Source organism: Brachyistius frenatus, unplaced genomic scaffold (assembly GCF_029030835.1).
Source record: "Brachyistius frenatus isolate BFR_SWC_R1_liver_20210118 unplaced genomic scaffold, ASM2903083v1 Contig_257, whole genome shotgun sequence".
Lineage (NCBI taxonomy): Eukaryota > Metazoa > Chordata > Actinopteri > Embiotocidae > Brachyistius > Brachyistius frenatus.
This window is the reverse complement of record NW_027210856.1, coordinates 268,454-286,875: the sequence shown is the minus strand read 5'-3', so window position 1 is coordinate 286,875 and position 18,422 is coordinate 268,454. Positions and strand designations below refer to the sequence as shown.

General features: G+C 45.2%; 1 protein-coding gene across 2 annotated transcripts; it reads left to right on the top strand.

The window, feature by feature from the left end:
• Positions 1 to 18: 18 nt before the first annotated feature.
• On the top strand, positions 19 to 17,803 carry rps6ka5 (ribosomal protein S6 kinase, polypeptide 5). 2 transcript variants are annotated; one of them, XM_069721090.1, is made up of 18 exons: positions 19 to 70; positions 179 to 308; positions 3,433 to 3,504; positions 3,752 to 3,970; positions 4,066 to 4,181; positions 4,290 to 4,391; positions 5,641 to 5,724; positions 5,920 to 6,023; positions 6,113 to 6,263; positions 6,440 to 6,601; positions 7,983 to 8,108; positions 9,409 to 9,542; positions 10,475 to 10,568; positions 11,610 to 11,780; positions 12,129 to 12,320; positions 14,859 to 15,018; positions 15,859 to 16,022; positions 16,739 to 17,803. In XM_069721090.1, the coding sequence occupies exons 2-18, from the start codon at positions 239 to 241 to the stop codon at positions 17,042 to 17,044; spliced, it is 2,427 nt and encodes an 808-aa protein (XP_069577191.1). In that variant the 5' UTR covers positions 19 to 70; positions 179 to 238; the 3' UTR covers positions 17,045 to 17,803. The 2 variants fall into 2 exon arrangements, with proteins under 2 accessions (XP_069577191.1, XP_069577190.1); XM_069721089.1 differs by having other exon boundaries at positions 29 to 308.
• The last annotated feature ends 619 nt before the right edge of the window (positions 17,804 to 18,422 follow it).

Here is an 18,422-nt window from a genome sequence, read left to right as displayed (position 1 = left end):
TGGCTGGTTGCGAAGGTAGTGGTCGCGGTGGTGTGCTGGAAGAAGCAAGTGTTTCCTCTGGGCTTGCCAGGTTTACTTACCACATTTCTGTTTATATCTGTCAGGTTTGGCGCCTCACCCGCAGGCGCTTTTACCCCCTCTGGACGTTAATATATTGGCGTCTGCACCTTTAATACAGCTCGGGAGGCGAAGCTAACCGCGTCTTGGAGAGCATCTTTGAACACAACAAGGACACGACATGCCATCCCCGATGGAGGGATCTTCCAGAGAAGGTGACCTGTTCACTGTGAAGCACGAACTGAAAAACGGTAAGTGAGCCGGTGAAACTTCACGCGTTTGACGCTTTATTCGGTGTTAATCTTCAGGAGACACGTGTCCTCTGACCTGGGTGGGGGGGGGGGGGGAGAGAGAAAACGTTAGCTGCTAGCTTTGGACGAGGCGTCTGTCAACTGTCATCGGTCGTTTCGGTGATCGCTGATACTAACGTTATTTAAGTTTTAAAATGGCAGAGGTGCTCTTCGGCTGTCCGGCTGTCGGTATTTTAACGTTCCCCTTGTCAACTAATGTTACCTCACCATGTTTACTAACGTGAGCTAACTGCTAACGTGTTACTTATCGCCCGGGGTAATAACATTAGCTAAAGCTAGTTGTTGACGTGTAATTCGGTTTAATTAAACCATCGAATGAGATTTGACTTAAGTTTATGTCTCCGTCGGCGTCTTAACTTGGAGTTCATGTACTCGTCCCCCCCCCCCCCCCCCCTTGCTGTTGCCTGGATTTGTTAGCGGTCACGGCTAACTTCTCTGAGCAAACGCAGCTGCAGCGATGTCAAGTCAAACGTAATATTCAGCCTGCTTTCATTCCTCCGTTGTTAATACAGAGGGGTTTTTTTTGTTTTTGTTTTTTGCATCAGCTGGATCTCAAGGCACCTTCGGTCGGTGTTACGAGGGCGATCAAAAAAAAAAAAAAAAAAAGGATCTTGGTCTGCGTTAGCCTGGTTAACCTGCACACGATCCTGCAGGTGAAGCCGTGCTGTCGTCTTTTTCACTGAACGACAGTTGCAGGGTGGATTAGTGTCGAGGCATGACTTAAAACAGGAAACATCGTTTACGATCGAGAGCTCGGTGATGGTGTTTGCGTGGAGCGGGAGAGATTTTTCAGCGCAGAGGGCTGCTGAACGAAGTTGTAGTTGACACAGACCTGCTGCTGTTCAGGCTGCAACATGACTTGTGCTGCTCCCCGATTTACTGCCCTGCCCTAAATATGCAGTCTGTCCAGTTGTCACACTCGTTTTTTTTTGTGTGTGTTTTTAAAAACAAATTTTTATTCTGAATCTCACACGGAGATTTAACTGCTGTATCAACTCAACTCTACCCTGCTGTGGCATTTGAACCCAGTGAAAACACTATACTTAAATAACAGTCTTAACCTACTAAGCCTATTAAAGTTCAGGCCAGACTTTTTTTTATTTTGTATTTTTGTCTTTGGAGATAACTAATCTCATCCAGGAAATTGTTCATGTTAAAACACATCATCCTGGCTTAATCTTCCTGCCAGAGATCGTGGATTTGTAAATGCTGAAATGTCAAAAAAAATAAAATTCTATTTTCATAAAAGGAGGAATCTTCGTCATGATGGTATTGATTCTTTACACAATGCACAGACGGTGTACAGAGGTTTTTCCGGTTTCTGAAGGGTGGAGGTGTTTTGTTAATGGTGGAAAGTTCTTTGACTAAAAACTATACATTTTCACGCAATTTTCACACATGACGATAATCATAATCTCCAAACACTGGTAAAGCAAAGCTCGTAGTAAAGCTAACGTGGCCTGGTTCAGTGAAAACGCACTCGTCTGCTGCACCTAAGCGAAAAGCACGAGAATATGCACTTCCTTAATGGACAGTGGTGTGTTGAAACTGTTTGATGTTGGGTATTTAAGTTGGATCTCTCAGAAAAACAATCTAAATAGACCATCAAAGGAAAACTTTTTAAAGGAACGTTGACATTTCCCTTCTGCAGGGCGAAGAGGCTGCCCTGGTCTGGCAGCGAGGCATCATCTGGTCGGGCACCTCTGTCAGTCTATTAATAAACACCAAAATCAAACTTGGCCTTGGCATGGTGAGCTTGACGAGGGTGTTACGCAACCTGAATCTCTGACCTCGGATTTAAAGGAGAGCGTTGTTGTTTCGAGGCGATGCAGTGTGTTTACGTGCGCTCAAATTGCCAAAAAGACTTGCAGCATTTCTTGTCCTGCGTGTATCAGGGGGAAGCAGTGGAAAAGATAAAAAAAATCCGCCGCTTTAATCGCTCGGTAGCCTATTTTCAGAGTGTCAGACAGAAGGAATGTGTTCACCACAATGGAGGTGCACGTCTAAGAGCGTGCTCTGCTCAGTCAGCTGCACTGGGACTCCGTGATTTAGAAAGACACCGGGGAAGATCCCTGATGGAGGATAATGACCTTTTACTGGTTAATCTGGGGAGCTTGTTTGGAGTTGCACGGAGGATTATTTACTGTTGCATATTTGGGAGAAAGTTAAGAAGAGTACATCTGTTCGCTGATTATGCACGTGTTCTCTGTACTATTTGCACATGTTTGCTGCTTTTATGAAACAAATTCACCTTGTCAGTGCTACAACTCCGCTGCTCTCTTTGCAGTGACTCGTTTTGATCTGCCACTTTAAAGCCAACTTCACCAGCCTTTTCGCTTTGGAGTACGACTTCGTGGGGTTTCCGTTGTCTCAAAGATGCGTTGCTGAGAGTCTCTTTTCATCAAAGTACAAGAATGCATCACTTAAAACACGACCACCTGTTATATAACGGAACGTATGCAGCATTGTACATGGGCCTCCTGATAGCTGTGCACAGACGGTGAGGATGTCGTCACTGATTTGATCTCAAAGTGGGTTATTTTATCACTGAAATGTCTGCTTGCCAGCATGTTGGTTAACGAAGCATCTTTTCAGCTTTAAAATTCGGGAGCAGGAACAGCTACAGTACAGAGAACTAGAGAATATGGGGTCTTCGTTTTAAGGAATCAGTCCCTTCATTTTTCCGATCTTTCGTTTTCTGGTTTAAGTACATAATATTTGAGCTGTTATTTCAATGCTAATTTTGAGTTGTCTAATTGATCACCAGTCGGGGCAGGTGGGAGATTTCTGATGCATCTGCAAACCCCGCAGTCCTTGTGTTGGACATAAACACACATTGTCCGGGTCCCAGTAAACCTCAGTCACTTGTAACATACAAGTGTCGTCTGTCAATACAACCTTGTTGTACACATCACGGAACAAAATTGACTTTCACATTTTCAGAGGGACTGACCTTTGTTGTTTCCTTTCGTTAGAGTGTCTGTGTGTGTGTTGTTATTCAACTTTGTCCCGTTATGCGAACTGCTTAATAAAGAATATGTCTTCATCTCCACTCTGCCTGCAGCCAACCTGACGGGCCACGTAGAGCGGGTGGGCATTGAAAACTTTGAGCTGTTAAAGGTGCTGGGCACCGGAGGTGAGTAAACTGTTAACTGTCATCTCTCTCTCTCTCTCTCTCTCTCTCTCTCTCTCTCTCTCTCTCTCTCTCTCTCTCTCTCTCTGTGTAACATTCAGGAGATAGTGTTCGTGCCGCTCCGACATCCGATATTGTGTCTCTTTGGGAACGACGAGCGGGTCATGCCAGTCTAGTCTACCCCCCCCCCTCCCACCTCACACACCCCACCCTCCAAACCCTCCGTCTTTGTTTTCCTTTTCGCCGCCAGCGTACGGCAAGGTGTTCCTGGTGAGGAAAGTGAGCGGCCACGACGCAGGGAAGCTGTACGCCATGAAGGTCCTGAAGAAGGCCACTATTGTACAGAAGGCAAAGACTGCCGAACACACGCGGACGGAGCGGCAAGTCCTGGAGCACATCCGCCAGTCCCCGTTCCTCGTCACACTTCACTACGCCTTCCAGACGGACACCAAGCTGCACCTCATTCTCGGTCAGGATATTTCGATTTTTGCAGATCTCTACGTCTATACTGAATGAATTAGTGTGAACAGAAATGAGAAACACGTGATTTATCTTCCGCTGCAGATTATGTAAACGGCGGCGAGCTCTTCACACACTTGGTACAGAGGGTGCGGTTCAAGGAGCAAGAAGTCGCCCTGTACAGTGGAGAGATAGTGTTGGCACTAGAGCATCTGCACAAGGTAACATAACCCCGTCAGGTTCAGCACAATCAAGTCTTAATCTGTGTTCAGATGTCAGCTGTGTTGCTGCTCACATGATTCAAACTGTGTTTAATTTTCTTGTTGCAGCTTGGGATCGTCTATCGGGACCTGAAACTTGAGAATATTCTGCTGGATTCAAGCGGTCATATAGTTCTCACAGACTTTGGCCTCAGTAAAGAGTTTGATCAGGTGCAGCTTGTGTTTAAACCTCTTAATCCTGAAATTTCCCTGGAAGCCGATGGAAGCCTATTTTCAAATTCATGTCTGCTCTAAAAAAGACGTTTTTCTTTTTCTTTTAAAGGCCCTCAAAAAACACATTTTGCATTCCATGTTTTTACTGCAGTCTGAACACACTTTTTTTCTGCTAAAGTCAGAACATCATTTTACAAATCAGCGATTTAATCCGAGCTCATATTACTGGGTTGAAGGAGACGGCTAAAATAAATAAAGGAGATGTTATGTGTTACGTCGCTTCACAATGTACCGAAAATATAAAAATGAACAGCAGAACTCACCCGTTCTGACGATACCCGTCGATTCTCTTTACGACAAAGATATATATATATTTTTTTTGAGCTAATCCGGTTTTTAAATTACAGCTGACCTCTGTACTGTCTCCAACATAGGCCTCACATTACATCACAGTTTGTATGATTTAAAATAGAAATAAAAACATATTTCTGGGGTAACACTACAGCTGAGTAATTAGCACACATCATTGACGTATGCACTGATTGCGAGGCCCTGGTTTGGGCCCCTGGCCCCCCCGGACTCATTCATGGCATTTATTTTCTGTCTGGGACTAAGCTCATATATTTTTCAAACTGCTGAGTCATGCAGCGTCCCACAAACATGGGTTCAGATATTGTCAGATCTCTTCTACACAACTATAAAAACATACTCTACTACCAATATTTGATGGTGAGATACATGTAAAAAGACAATTTATTCTTCTCCATATAAAGGGTAATATAAAAAATCTCGAAGTATTATCAAATCGGATGATGAAAGATCTAGATAGCCGAGACTGTCATGAAAAAAATAAGATATAGCGTGAATGGTTAACCTCTGTAATGACAAAGATATGATCTTAAAAGTGAAGGTAGTGAAATTAAACTGAAAATAGCAGCGGGTTCATAGTGTTAAGCGACATTTTAATAATAATCTGTTTGTCACTCACGGTTTTTATTTTTGCTAGGCGCCTGCCAATAAAATCTGATCCGTGATAAATGTCATAAATAATGCTTAAAAATCGGAACTTTAATTTTTGATTTTGGTCCTTTCATCGTAGCTATTTTGATGTAGAGGGGAAAAAAAAAAAAACAGATTTGATGTTTTTCAGTGCAAAACCAGGCAGTCTAAAACTAAGATCCTTTGTATGTTGTGTTGTATTTCTCATCTAGGATGTTTTCTACTGATGCATTTCCATGTTTTTCAGGTTGAAAGGGCTTTCTCTGTGTGCGGCACCATTGAGTACATGGCTCCAGAGATAGTGGAGGGAGGAGAGTCTGGACACAACAAGGTAAAATGTCGTTTTTTTTAATGCTGTCGCCTGTTTGATCAGATCAGATCAGATCAGAGCAGCGCAGGATCATCATCACCCCCCCCTCTCCATGCTCCTGAACGCGAGCGCTCTCCGGTCAGGTTTTTTTTGGTTTTTCCTTCTCTTTGAGTCTGTTAATCCAAACTCACGGGTGGGTGCTTCCCTGCCCTCCAGGCGGTGGACTGGTGGAGCCTCGGCGTGTTGATGTACGAGCTTCTGACCGGCGGCTCGCCCTTCACCGTGGACGGAAACGAGAACTCGCACACGGACATTGCCAAGTATGGATTCTCTCCCTGATCGCCGGCCGCAGCTTTCAGGTATAATCGCTCTCTGCAACGCTGACCATATCTGTCTGTGCACATCGCAGGAGGATTTCCAAAAAGGATCCTCCTTTCCCCAAAGACATGGGACCGCTGGCCAAAGACCTAATCCAGCGCCTCCTCATCAAAGATCCAAAGAAGAGATTAGGATCGGGTCCTAATGGAGCGGAGAATGTAAAGAAACACGCGTTTTACCAGGTGGATCTCATTTGCCTCGTCTTGACTATTTCACAATATTTAGACAAACTAAATGGCAGCGTAATGTTACTCTACATAGGGGGGCCATTTTGAGTGAGCGGCATTCGGTAAAAAAGTGACTATTTGTACAACCTATTTTTTTTTTTAAACAGGAATTGGGTCTGTTTTTGTTTTAGAAAATCAGCTGGGAGGACCTGGCAGCTAAGAAGGTGCCCGCGCCGTTCAAGCCGGTGATCCGCGATGAGCTGGACGTCAGCAACTTCGCCGACGAGTTCACGGAGATGGACCCGACCTACTCCCCCGCCGCCCTGCCCCAGAACTGTGACCGCATCTTTCAGGTGGGGAAGGGGAGAGGAGGGGGAGGGAGACGTTAGACAAAACAGACGGGAACGTTCCTCCGCGCTCCTCGCGGGTCACTGCACAGGGCAGCATTTATACACCCCGATCCGTTTTTTTTTTTTTTTTTTATTTTTTTGTGCTCGTGTTTCGTCTGGGCGCCGGTCGCGAGGGCGGCGTGAAATGTTGACACGGACAGGGAAGGAGAAAAAAAATAAAAATCTCGTCACTTTTTTTTTTTTTGTCTGCGACTATATTTGACATACTCCACAGCAATTGAAGTAATCAAGTGAAGTTTTGAATGTCCTCAAAAGGTTGCTGTAAGTCAACATGAGTCTGTCTGTGTGCATTGGTATTCAAATTGACTAAAGGGCCTTTTATTGAAGTAATTGCCGCCATATGCAGCTCTCATTGAAGTAACAGATGTGAATGACTATTTTTGATGTAGCTTTGAACCATAATATGGCCCGTGACTCCATGCCAGCTGATGGCTGTCTGATGTATTGCATGAAATTTCAACTCTGATTGCCTTCTGGATCCTTGAGCTCGGTAGATCAATAGATCCATTAACGGGCTTCTCTCATGGAATAAAAGGTTACACTTTGAGAGCATCACCACGTCTGTCTCGGTTACGCCTTCGGTCTTTGATTGCCAACTTCATCTTGGCTTTTTTTTCGCTCTCAGCTGCCATTCACATAGTCTGAAATTTTGCGTCTCTTTATAATTTGCAAGCCTAGCAATCTCTGAGATAACGACAGCAATCCCAGTTTTAAACCGTGCACTTGCTCCCCCGCGGTGCCTCACAAAACAAAATTAAAATTGCATTAAGAGCGCCAAGATGTAATTTCACAGCAGAGCAATCAAATATTCAAGCCCGGCAATTTAGGGCATCTCATTCATTCAAACATCCATCCTTCCGTCCATCCATTGCTGTCACTACATACCACACAGCTGTGTGTGTGTGTGTGTGTGTGTGTGTGTGTGTGTGTGTGTGTGTGTGTCGGTGAAAAAAGAGAGAGGGAGAGGTTGGTGCCAGCTCGGAGCTCTGGGCTCCCCACAGCTGGAATTAAGCAGGCGGCGCTCCAGAATGACGGGTCGAACAATGGGAACAGCTGGACAGCGCCTGTCACTCACAGATAAACAGAATTGGCTGCATTGTGGAGCTGACAAGTCGGTTTGAAGGAAAAATGCGCGACAATTTTTACAGTAAATATCTTCCTCTTTTTTTTTTTTTTTAACGAGGCTGTCAACTGCAGAAAAAGGAAGTTTCCTTCTCTTCTGTCAGTCCGGTCCGTCCCAGTAAAAAGTAAACACCTCCAGCTCTTGTGTGTGTGTGTGTGTGTGTGTGTGTGTGTGTGTGTGTGTGTGTCTGTCTGCGTACAGGGCTACTCTTTCATGGCCCCCTCCATCCTGTTCAAGAGGAATGTGGTGATGGACGACTCCGTCCAGCTGTGTGGCGGCTCCGAGAGGCCCGGCTCGGCCGCGGTGGCCCGCAGCGCCATGATGAAGGTAAGATGAATGGACTTGGATCCCTCCAGCACAAACACACTTAAGCTAATGGCCGCCGTCACAGGCAGATGAGTTTTTTTTTTTTTTTTTCTTTTCTTTCTTCCTCTTCCTCCCGCCACGACTTCTCTTTCTACTGTTGCTGGTTTTACTGCACTCAGATTCAGTTTACAGGCATGAGGCTGTTTGTTTAATGATGTTTGGTCATGAATGTGCTCGTGCGTGTGCGACGTAATGCTTATTGTACACTCGTAGAGTTTCAGGCTTTCGCATCAACATCCTGGGTGCCTGCATGTGTAGATATGATATAAAAAAAACATTTTCTAAATGCGTTGAGATTTGTTATATTCATGATGGGTTTTGTAATAAGTCGTCGTAATGCCCTTTTGTCTGTTGTTTTATTAACCCACAAAGTGCGGCAATTAAAAAAAAAAAAAAGAAATTCAGCATTTTACCTTCCACGTAAACATATTCAGGGCCCACTTATGACCTTCAGTGCTTTTACACTTTAGAAAAGGGAAGTTTCAGCCGAGCGGTCAGGCAGCATTTTGCTCCAGATGTGCTCAGTATTCCAATAAATCTTCAGCTCACTGTAATTTATAGATTTTTTATTACATTTCCTGTTGCAAACAGGAACTGAGTTAACTGCCTTTAAAAAAAAAAAAAAAAATCTTGTCTTCTTGTGATCTTCAGTATTTGGACTCAGATCTGATTTCAGCGTTTGGTTGTAATGTGCATTTTCCACCTCCACGTTTCATCTTTTGTATGCAACATTACAAAATGAGAGAAGTTTACCGGGTTCCTCGCTGTGTGTTGACACACTTCATGATTCTAAAACTGGAACAACAGAGCAGTATTTTACTTCGGGTGAAAAGTGGGACAGGAGCAGCGAGGTGGGCCGTGAGGTTTGTGGCTTTGGTGGTTTGGTGTTTTAAACGAGGTTGCCCGTTTAATGAGAAACGGCGCACATGTGCGACCTCCGGAGCCGACTTTAAATCGGAGAGGACGTAAAGGACGACGGGATTTGCGTCTCCGTGCGGAAGGATAGCGAGGAAGAGGGATGTAAAGGAAAAAGTGCACCGGGGACGTGAAATAGTATTCTCTGTAGAAAAAGATGAAAGCGGCCATAAATATTCCAATTAATAACGAAGGAATTTGGTGCGTGCGTTATCAGCAGGAACACGGGAGCTTAGAAGAAATGTTGGATGTAGGTTTTATTATTGAAGTCATAATTAAAGACATTAAAGTTGGTCAGTTTGAAGTTGTTTTTGAGCAGACAGCTTGTTTGCGTTGCTCTCTGCAGGACTCTCCTTTCTACATGAGCTACGAGATGGACCTGAAGGACAGCGCTCTGGGAGAGGGCAGTTTCTCCATCTGCAGACGCTGCACACACAAGAAGACTGGACAGAAATACGCGGTGAAGATCGTCAGCAAGAGGTACGAGCTGTGGGTGGCTGCTCGCGTGTTTGTGAACTCGGGACACCTCTTGGCTCCGCGTCATGTTTAGAGCTTCGCCGGACCGCGAGCAGACGGGATGATCGCGAGGGTGGTCAGCCGTGTCCAAACAAAGTCTGAGAGAGATTATGAAATCCGAAATGTGATGGTAAACAAGTGAAGGCAAAATAGTTTCATAGTTTGATCTGATTACATATTTTTAAGCCCCCCCCCCCCTCTCCCCTCCCGCTCCCCACCCCCGCTGTGTTTCTGTTGAAGATTGAACATCGTGGTGAGCGTCACTGGATCTGACCCTCAGTTCACCTATTGTTAAAACTCATCGGGGATGTGGAGCCAAACTGTGCTTAAAAAAGGAATTATGGAAATGCCCTCAGAAGTATAAGATTTACAAAAAGTGTATGCATGTAGTCTGCTCTTAGGGGATATGTGACACGGTGAATCTTTCCAGCGTGTTCTGGGTAATCAAATTAAACTGCTGAGATTGTAGAAATTGCCTGGCACAGGAAAGGGCCAAGCCTGCGCAACTCGCTGCATTTTAAAAAAGAAAAAGAAAGAAAAGAAAATGTCTTGCAGAAATCAAAAGATTTACTGCCTGGGGAATCTCTGTCTTCTTTTCTAAAGGCTGCGTTGGCTTAATAGGAAAATCTTGGTACATTACACCTTCTGTTAATTTGCTAAAATGTAATGCAAAGCCAGATAATTGAGTAAAGAACTCCCTAAAATAACAGTTGAAAACCTGCGAAAGGACACAGAAACAGAAACTGAGAAGTTTCCCACCTTCCCGTGTGTGTGTGTGTGTGTGTGTGTGTGTGTGTGTGTGTGTGTGTGTGTGTGTGTGTGTGTGTGTGTGTGTGTGTGTGTGTGTGTGTGTGTGTGTGTGTGTTGTATAATGTGACTGCTTGTGTTTGCTGCAGGATGGAGGCTCAGACTCAGCGGGAAATAGCCGCCCTGAAGCTGTGCGACGGCCACCCTAACATCGTCAAGTTGCATGAAATTTACCACGATCAGGTAAAGTTGTGCGTGTGCGCGTGCGCGTGCGGAGCCTGCGGGGATGGCAGCCTTATTAAGTCCTGGAACTGGAACAAGGCAGATTAATGGGGATGCCGGTCGCCCTGCGGGTCTTTCTTTATCTCTTCCACCTATAGTACCTGTGAACATCTCTCTGTGTGCTCAATATTTCCCAGTAGATTTTTTTTTTTTTTTCCTTCTTCTAAACTGCAGCTGTACAAACACCCATTTTTGCGGCACTGAATGTAAAAACAACCCCGAATTCGCTTGTGTTGCAAATCGGGCGCCGCGCACTTCAACCGAAATTAGAACGTAGCTCACCTCGGTTATTGGGAAGGTGTGACTGTGTGTGTGTGTGTGTGTGTGTGTGTGTGTGTGTGTGTGTGTGTGTGTGTGTGTGTGTGTGTGTGTGTGTGTGTGTGTGTGTGTGTGTGTGTGTGTGTGTGTGTGTGTGTGTGTGTGTGTGTGACTGCGTACAGGTTCATTAGCCGCGGTCCTTCACGCCCACAAGCACCACTTTAGCCCTGATGAGCTCGGTGGGGTTATTACTGTACCTCGCAGGCCCGTGACCCAGATCAAAGCGGGGCTGCCTCGTCTCGCCTCGGCCGAGTCCCCCGCCTTTGTTCCCCAGATCCAGCGCTAATGAGAAACTCTACCCGGCTGCCCAGACACATTATTCTCTTCCCACTTTGTTTGCCCCCCCCCCCCTTTCACTTTTCCTCAATGCCATTATGGTTTGATCTCATCGTCATAAGATCAAGGATGAGTCTGCTTCTTTTTTTGTTGTTGTTGTTTTTTGTTGTTTTTTTTTCTACACTTATAATGCAGCAGAAAAATATTCCGCTGTTTTCAACGTCAACATGTCACGGCGAGACTGATGACACTCCGGGGGGGGGGGGGTGTCAATATTTGTTTAATTGCACAACTTTTACGAGTGTTTGCTGCAACTGTACTGAACGTGTCAAAGGTGGAGAATGGGTGTATCAGAGGATTGATAGAAATGCAAATATTTTCTGTGTGTGTGTGTGTGTTTTGGCGCAGCTCCACACATACCTGGTTCTGGAGCTGCTGGGCGGAGGAGAGCTGCTGGAGAGAATCCGCAAGAAGCAGCATTTCAGTGAAACCGAGGCCAGCCGCATCATGCGCAAGCTGGTGTCCGCCGTCAGTCACATGCACGACGTCGGAGTGGTGCACCGGGACCTTAAACCGGAGGTATTGGTCGTCTGCCGCCGCCGCCGCCGCTTAGAAACTCTTCTCCGTCCGTGTTGTTTGCGATGAATACCGACCGACCGGATCGCGCGCCGTGTTCGAAATCACGGTGTTTTTCTGAACTCCGTCTGATCTGTCGCGCTGCCGTTCTGACTTTGCAATCTTCCGCAAAAACAAGAGTAAAATTGTTTGACCCTAACGCGGGTCAGAAGTGCCTGATCGGCCTCGATGTGCAATTTTGCCGGCTCTCGAGTGGAGGCCCGTTGTTTTTTTTTTTTTTGTTTTTTTTTGTGCCGAGCAGAAAAAAAGAAAAAAAAAAGATTGTCGTCTGTGTCTCGAATTGCTTCGTAGAACCTGCTCTTCACGGACGAGAGTGAGAACTCCGAGATAAAAATCATAGACTTTGGCTTCGCTCGTCTCAAACCGCCAGACAATCAGCTCCTGAAGACTCCCTGCTTCACCCTGCACTACGCCGCGCCGGAGATACTCAAATACGACGGCTACGACGAGTCCTGCGACCTGTGGAGTCTGGGGGTCATTCTGGTGAGTGGATGAGTCGCGCTCGGGTTAAAATGAGGTACCGGTGCCTGCACCGATGGAAGATCATTCATAATTCAACAGTCAGAGAGAAGAAACACTAGTATGCTGTATTAAAAAAAAAAAAAATCTGAAATATTTTTATTTTATAAATACACGATAACGGGAAAGAAAACTTATTTTATTGTTTAATACCCCGTTTGGTTATAAGTGATCCGAGCTAGTGCTGCTATTAATAAATAGTTAATTGCCATTTCCACACATATTTATGTCAACAAACGGGAGAACAAAATATAATGGACCAGGATGCAGTATTGGGGAGACATTTAAGGTCAATAATGCAACAAACAAAATGAAAACAGGATTCGGTCTTTAAACAGACTGTTGGTTCTTCTGTTTGCAGCGACAAGCTGTAAATAAGTTGAACAAGGTGTTTATGTTAAATAAATAAAACGATTATACATCTCATAAAGTGGAGTGGATTATGTGATATGTCATCATATATGGTCATTATTGTCCATGTAGGTGATTCAGGCCTATAGTGGCGTTGGAGGGGAAGTTTGTGGGTTAGGAGTCGGATTTTGGTGACAAATCTGATAAATAGCTTCGATAATGAATCATATATCAAATAAAAATACCAAAACATTTGATCCTTTTAGCTTTCTAAAACCTGAATATTTGCTTACCTTTTGTTTTGTTTTATTTGGGCTTCAGTTGGTTCACTTTAAGCTGCTGTAAGGACTGAATTCAAGGCAATAATTTGGACGCGGCTTATCTAAATATACGGTTGGATGGAAAATTCAGAGGTTCATCGTTTCAATCCCAGAACGTGTTTGTAAATTAAAATAGTCAGCAGGATCAGTTTGCGTGTTCCAAAAAGTACCAGCAATAAGAAATGCAGGTGTGTCCTCGGGGCTGCAGCCGTCGAGTCGAGTCAAGTGTCAAAATACTGAGACAGAATTTCAGCTCCGCGCCAAATAGAAACTTTCCGTTTGACGACACCGATGCATCTCGCCGGCTCTGCTGATAGAGACGCATAACAGCTCATTGATTAGCCCTATTCAGGAGCATCCTTCTTTGTGACTGCACCAGTCTTTCAAAAAAAAAAAAAAAATACAGGTCCACTTTAGACTATCACTTCCCACAATGCCTCAGGAAAATGACCTGATTATAGAAAAATTATAATTTATACAAATCTTTTCAAAATCCACAGCTCCGAGCTGCACTTAAAAGTTGCTTTTATAAAATGCTGTTAACTGAAGTGTCTCTAAAATACGAATTAATGTTTAATCAGAAGCTCCATACACTGTTGATTTGTTTGTGTTTTCCAGTTTATGGATTTAGCATTTCCCGCAGGCCATTTTGATTAAGCAATCAACCGTTATTTTAACTGATTTTCGACTGCGGTTGAGGCTTTTTCTCTCGTGTGTGTGTGTGTGTGTGTGTGTGTGCATGTATGTATGTATGTATGTATGTATGTATGCATGCATGCATGCATGTGTTCCTCTTAAAATCTGTTTTGCATGATATTCATGTCGTTCAGCGATACAACCTTGAGCTTCCTGTGGTGAGTTGACACACTTTTAACGCTCGCCACAGGATGAGGAACAACCAGTCCGGCTCCGAGACCTGGTTAAAGCTGCGCTGGCATGAAATGCTGCTTCCTGGCAGCGGAAATGTCATCTTCATTCAAACCCCCCCCCCCCCCTTTTTTTTTTTTTTTTTTTTTTTTTGCTGCTGCGTAGAGGAGGAGAATTAAAAGAAGGAGGATAAGGAGAGGACACACAGCGGAGCAGCAGATAGTTGATAGAGAGAGAGGTTTCTGTAATCGGCCAGTCATCCATTCAGTGTGTGTGTGTGTGTGTGTGTGTGTGTGTGTGTGTGTGTGTGTGTGTGTGTGTGTGTGTGTGTGTGTGTGTGTGTGTGCGCAAGTGCTGCTTTGTACCATCGCCCCCCTGGGGAGGGGGGGGGGGGATACTGTAGTAGTGGGCCCTCATGCAGCTTTGATGAAATGGCTACTGACAAGCTATGTGCACAAAGCCCTGGAAGCCAAGTGAGCTGAGACCCGAGAGAGAGAGAGAGAGAGAGAGAGCATGTCAGATCCTCCGCAGCCCAAAAAAAAAAAGAAAAGAAAAGGGGGCCGTTCCCAACCGCTGTCGTTTAAAATGGGAAACAGGAGGGTGGACGTTAATTCAGGCCAAGGTGAGAGTCTCCTGCTCGGAGAGCGTTCTCCTCTTCAGGTGCCGGGGTCCACCACCGGGGTCCACCACCGGGGTCCACCACCGGGGTCAACGACACGCAACAGTTAAACGCGCAACATTGTTTTCCTCTCGCGCTCCTCTCTGCGGAGGCAGCGTGGTATTAATCAACGCAAGCATGGAACACTTCCCGTGCCAAGAAACATGTTGACGTTACATCGGCATTGCAGATGATGAAACCTGACGTGATTGTGTGTGTGTGTGTGTGTGTGTGTGTGTGTGTGTGTGTGTATGTGTGTGTGTGTTTTGCTTCCCCCCCACTCCCCCACCTCCCTGCTGTTTGCAGTACACCATGCTCTCCGGCCAGGTGCCTTTTCAGTGTCAGGAGAAGAGCCTGACCCACACCAGCGCTGAGGAGATCATGAAGAAAATCAAACAGGGAGACTTCTCGTTCGAAGGGGAGGCCTGGAGAAACGTGTCCCAGCAGGCCAAGGACCTGATACGAGGTGAGGACGCAGCCGGCGCCCCGTTGTTTTATCCGGTGACTTTGAACTACGATAGACGGGGAATCTTTTTTTTTTTTTTTTTTCTTCTCCGCAATATACACAATTCATTTAAACTCTTTTTAAAGATTCGGAATTTACTAAACGTCATCAAAATAGTTCTCTAAAATCTAAAATACGGCATTAAAAGTGGTGAAATGGTACAAGACCGAAATGTCTTGGAGGTTCGTCGTGTTGGTTTGCTGCCGTTAAAGGTCCAGTCTGTAAATTTGGAGCTCAGAAGTAACGGGAATATTCACATATGTTATTGTAGCGTTTGGCTAATCTATGTTCTACGTTTCTGTAGCTGCATCGGTCTTAAATTGTCTTATTTTCCTTTTTAATCTCAAAATTGATGTTGTTCTTCTGGTATACAAGTGTCCGTGTCATTACTGGAACTGTCAATCGTCTGCGAAGCACTTTGAACTGCACCAAAATGTACAAAAAGTCCCACATAAACAGTAAGAAAGTTTGATCGTGATTATGAAAATCAGCAGAACTGAAAAATACCGGCCTCTTTTATGGAAACTTTTACCCCCCCACCCCACCCTCCCAAAAAAAGTGATTAAATGTAGCTGCTGTGTTTTTGTGTATTGAAATGAATCTTCAGTCAGTTTTAGTGACAGAATATCCGACACAGCAGTTTTTTTGTTGTTTTTTGTTTTTTACATTTGGTTTGTCGCTGGAAACCTTTCGACCCGCGAAGCAACTCCGAGGAGGGCGGAGCTACCCGGAGAGGAAAGCCGCCTCCTCCGCGTCTCTGTAGCGCCGGCCATGTAATCCGTCTGTGCCTCGTCCCCGCAGAGCTGCTGACGGTGGACCCGAACAAGAGGATCAAGATGTGCGGCCTCCGCTACAACGCCTGGCTGCAAGACGACAGCCAGCTGTCCTCCAACCCGCTCATGACCCCGGACATCCTCGGCTCCTCCACCGCCTCCGTCCACACTTACGTCAAAGCCACCTTTAACGTAAGAAACCAACCGGGGTGGGGGTGGGGGGGGGGGGTGGTTCTTCAAACTTTATTCAAACTGTCAACCTGCGGCCGATAACACAACACGGATGCGCATTATTTGAAATGTATCGAGGGGACGTTTTGTCCAAAGCTGAAAGGATTATTCGCGTTCACAGTCGCGGCCTTTAAAGTCGCGATGATTTTCTCTCGCGTGACATTAATATTAATAACCTTTTGTGTTTTGGCCATTTTGGTCGAATAATTCAGCTTTTTATTTATGTATTTATTTTTTTTGTCCACTATTTACTGTCATTTATAAACCGAACTGTCGATCAAATCATCAAGAAGATTACCGGCTGATTAAATAAGTAGTTGAAATTAATATTGTCGCAGCTGTTGTCCAAAAGAACTGTTTTTAATTTGTTTTGAGGTTGTTGTTTTTTGGGTTTTTTTTGCACGAACATTTTATTTTGATTGATTACAAATCTGCTCGAGAGCACAGAATTTGTGGAGTGAGTAAAAAGTAGTGACGCGGTTAAGATGGTGAAAGGTAGTGACTCTGAAACCGAGTTCATTAGTTGGATCCGGTTTTGAACAGATACTCGGCGGCCTCGGAATGTTGCTTCCGCCTCCCCCGTTTTTCTGTCCCCCACCAGATCTCCCCCACGAGATCGATGCGTCATCAAATGCTTCTCTTTTTGTTTGTTTGTTTGTTTTTGTTTTTTGTCCCAGGCATTTAACAAATGCAAGCGGGAAGGTTTCCGTCTGCAGACGGTGGACAAGGCGCCGCTAGCCAAGAGGAGGAAGATGAAGAAGACGAGCACCAGCACGGAGACCCGCAGCAGTTCCAGCGAGAGCACCCACTCCTCGGCCTCCTCCTCCCAGTCCCAGGAGAAGACCTTCCTGGAGGGCGACGCCATCCCGCAGCACCCCGGCAGCACTCCTCTCACCACCCCCGGCGACACGCCGGTGGCCCTGGCGACGGACTCCGGCCACCAACCGGCGCCTCCGGCCTTTCACTTCTCAGAAGGACAGTGAGACAAAGCGAGAGGGAAGAAAAAGGAAGAAGGAAAAAAAAAAGAAAGAAAGAAAAAGAAATCCAGATTCAGACGGTTTGGTTGAACCGGAAGGACGACTCGGACCGGCGTCTCTCTAATCCCTGGCAGCTCTGCCTCTGGCTCGATTGCATGGACGTCCGCACGTCTCCAGAAACCAAGCATGCAACCGGGAGCCCCGGCCGTCACCTCCAATACCAATCAACCAACCAATCGACCAATCAACCAATCAATCAGTCCGATCATCACTAGCAATAGCCCTTTTCTTTCTGCCTGTCACAGACTTTTATCAATCAGGGACCGGACCGGGAAGAAGCTGTCCGCGGTGTCCTCCAATGAAAAGGGCTGCCCTCCCCCCGCAGACAGACGGCGCGGAGACGCGTCTTCGGTCTCGTCATCAAATCACGCTCGCCGTCCTTCTCCATTTTCCTCGTTCCGTGTCCGCCGGAGGCCTCAAAGGGAAAGTCGTAGTGTTTACACCGTGGACGCTTTGTAATTCTTTTTTTTTTCTTTTCTTTTTTTTTCGGTCAAAAAGGGAAAGACGAAATGGCAACGCGACGTAACGTGGGTCCACTTCTCTGCAAAGGTGGAGAGCAGGTTTATTTATATGTGAATTTTACAGACTGAAATTTATTTATGATAAGCTATATTGTTAACTTATTTATGGTTCCGAGCGATCTGAAAAGAAATACCGGGTACAGTTAGTCTTTTTAAAAGGGAAAAAAAAAAAAAAGCAGAAAAACCGGCAGATATTTTGTGTACGCGTGTTTGTCTCTTATCAGCTCAACAGACTGTTTCCTTGTAGTCGGACGGTCATTCATACGTCTTCGTAGTTATCTTACACACCGATGCCTCCAGCAGGTCATTGGCACACACACACGTGCGTAGACATCGTATGCTTATTATAGGCGAGAAGAGATTAAAACCATCAGCCGCTGGTTGGTGGTTTGTTCATGTTACGAGATTCCTTCGTCGGATTTTTTTAAAATTATTTATGGAGCCTGGTCAATTTTGGGATAAAAAAAGAAAAGAAAAAAAAAAAAAAGGGAAATTTCCATGTTGATATGAATTTAAAAAAAAAAAAATTAAAAAAAAGAAGCTGTTTTTGTAGGAGCAACCAAATGTGGATGTAGTATGTTCAGCCAAATGTGCGGTTTTTGTTGTTGTGTGGGGGAATAACGCTGCCTGAGGGGATGCGACCCAATGAGAAGAGCTATATTTAGACTTTTTATTTTATTTATTTTTTTTGCCTCTGATGTTTGCGAGTATGACTGCTTGGAAACTCAGCACTGCCACACAGCACTGATCCTCGAGTCAATTTTTTAGCCCAGCAGTGGATTTGTCTCGTGTGCGAGTCTTAA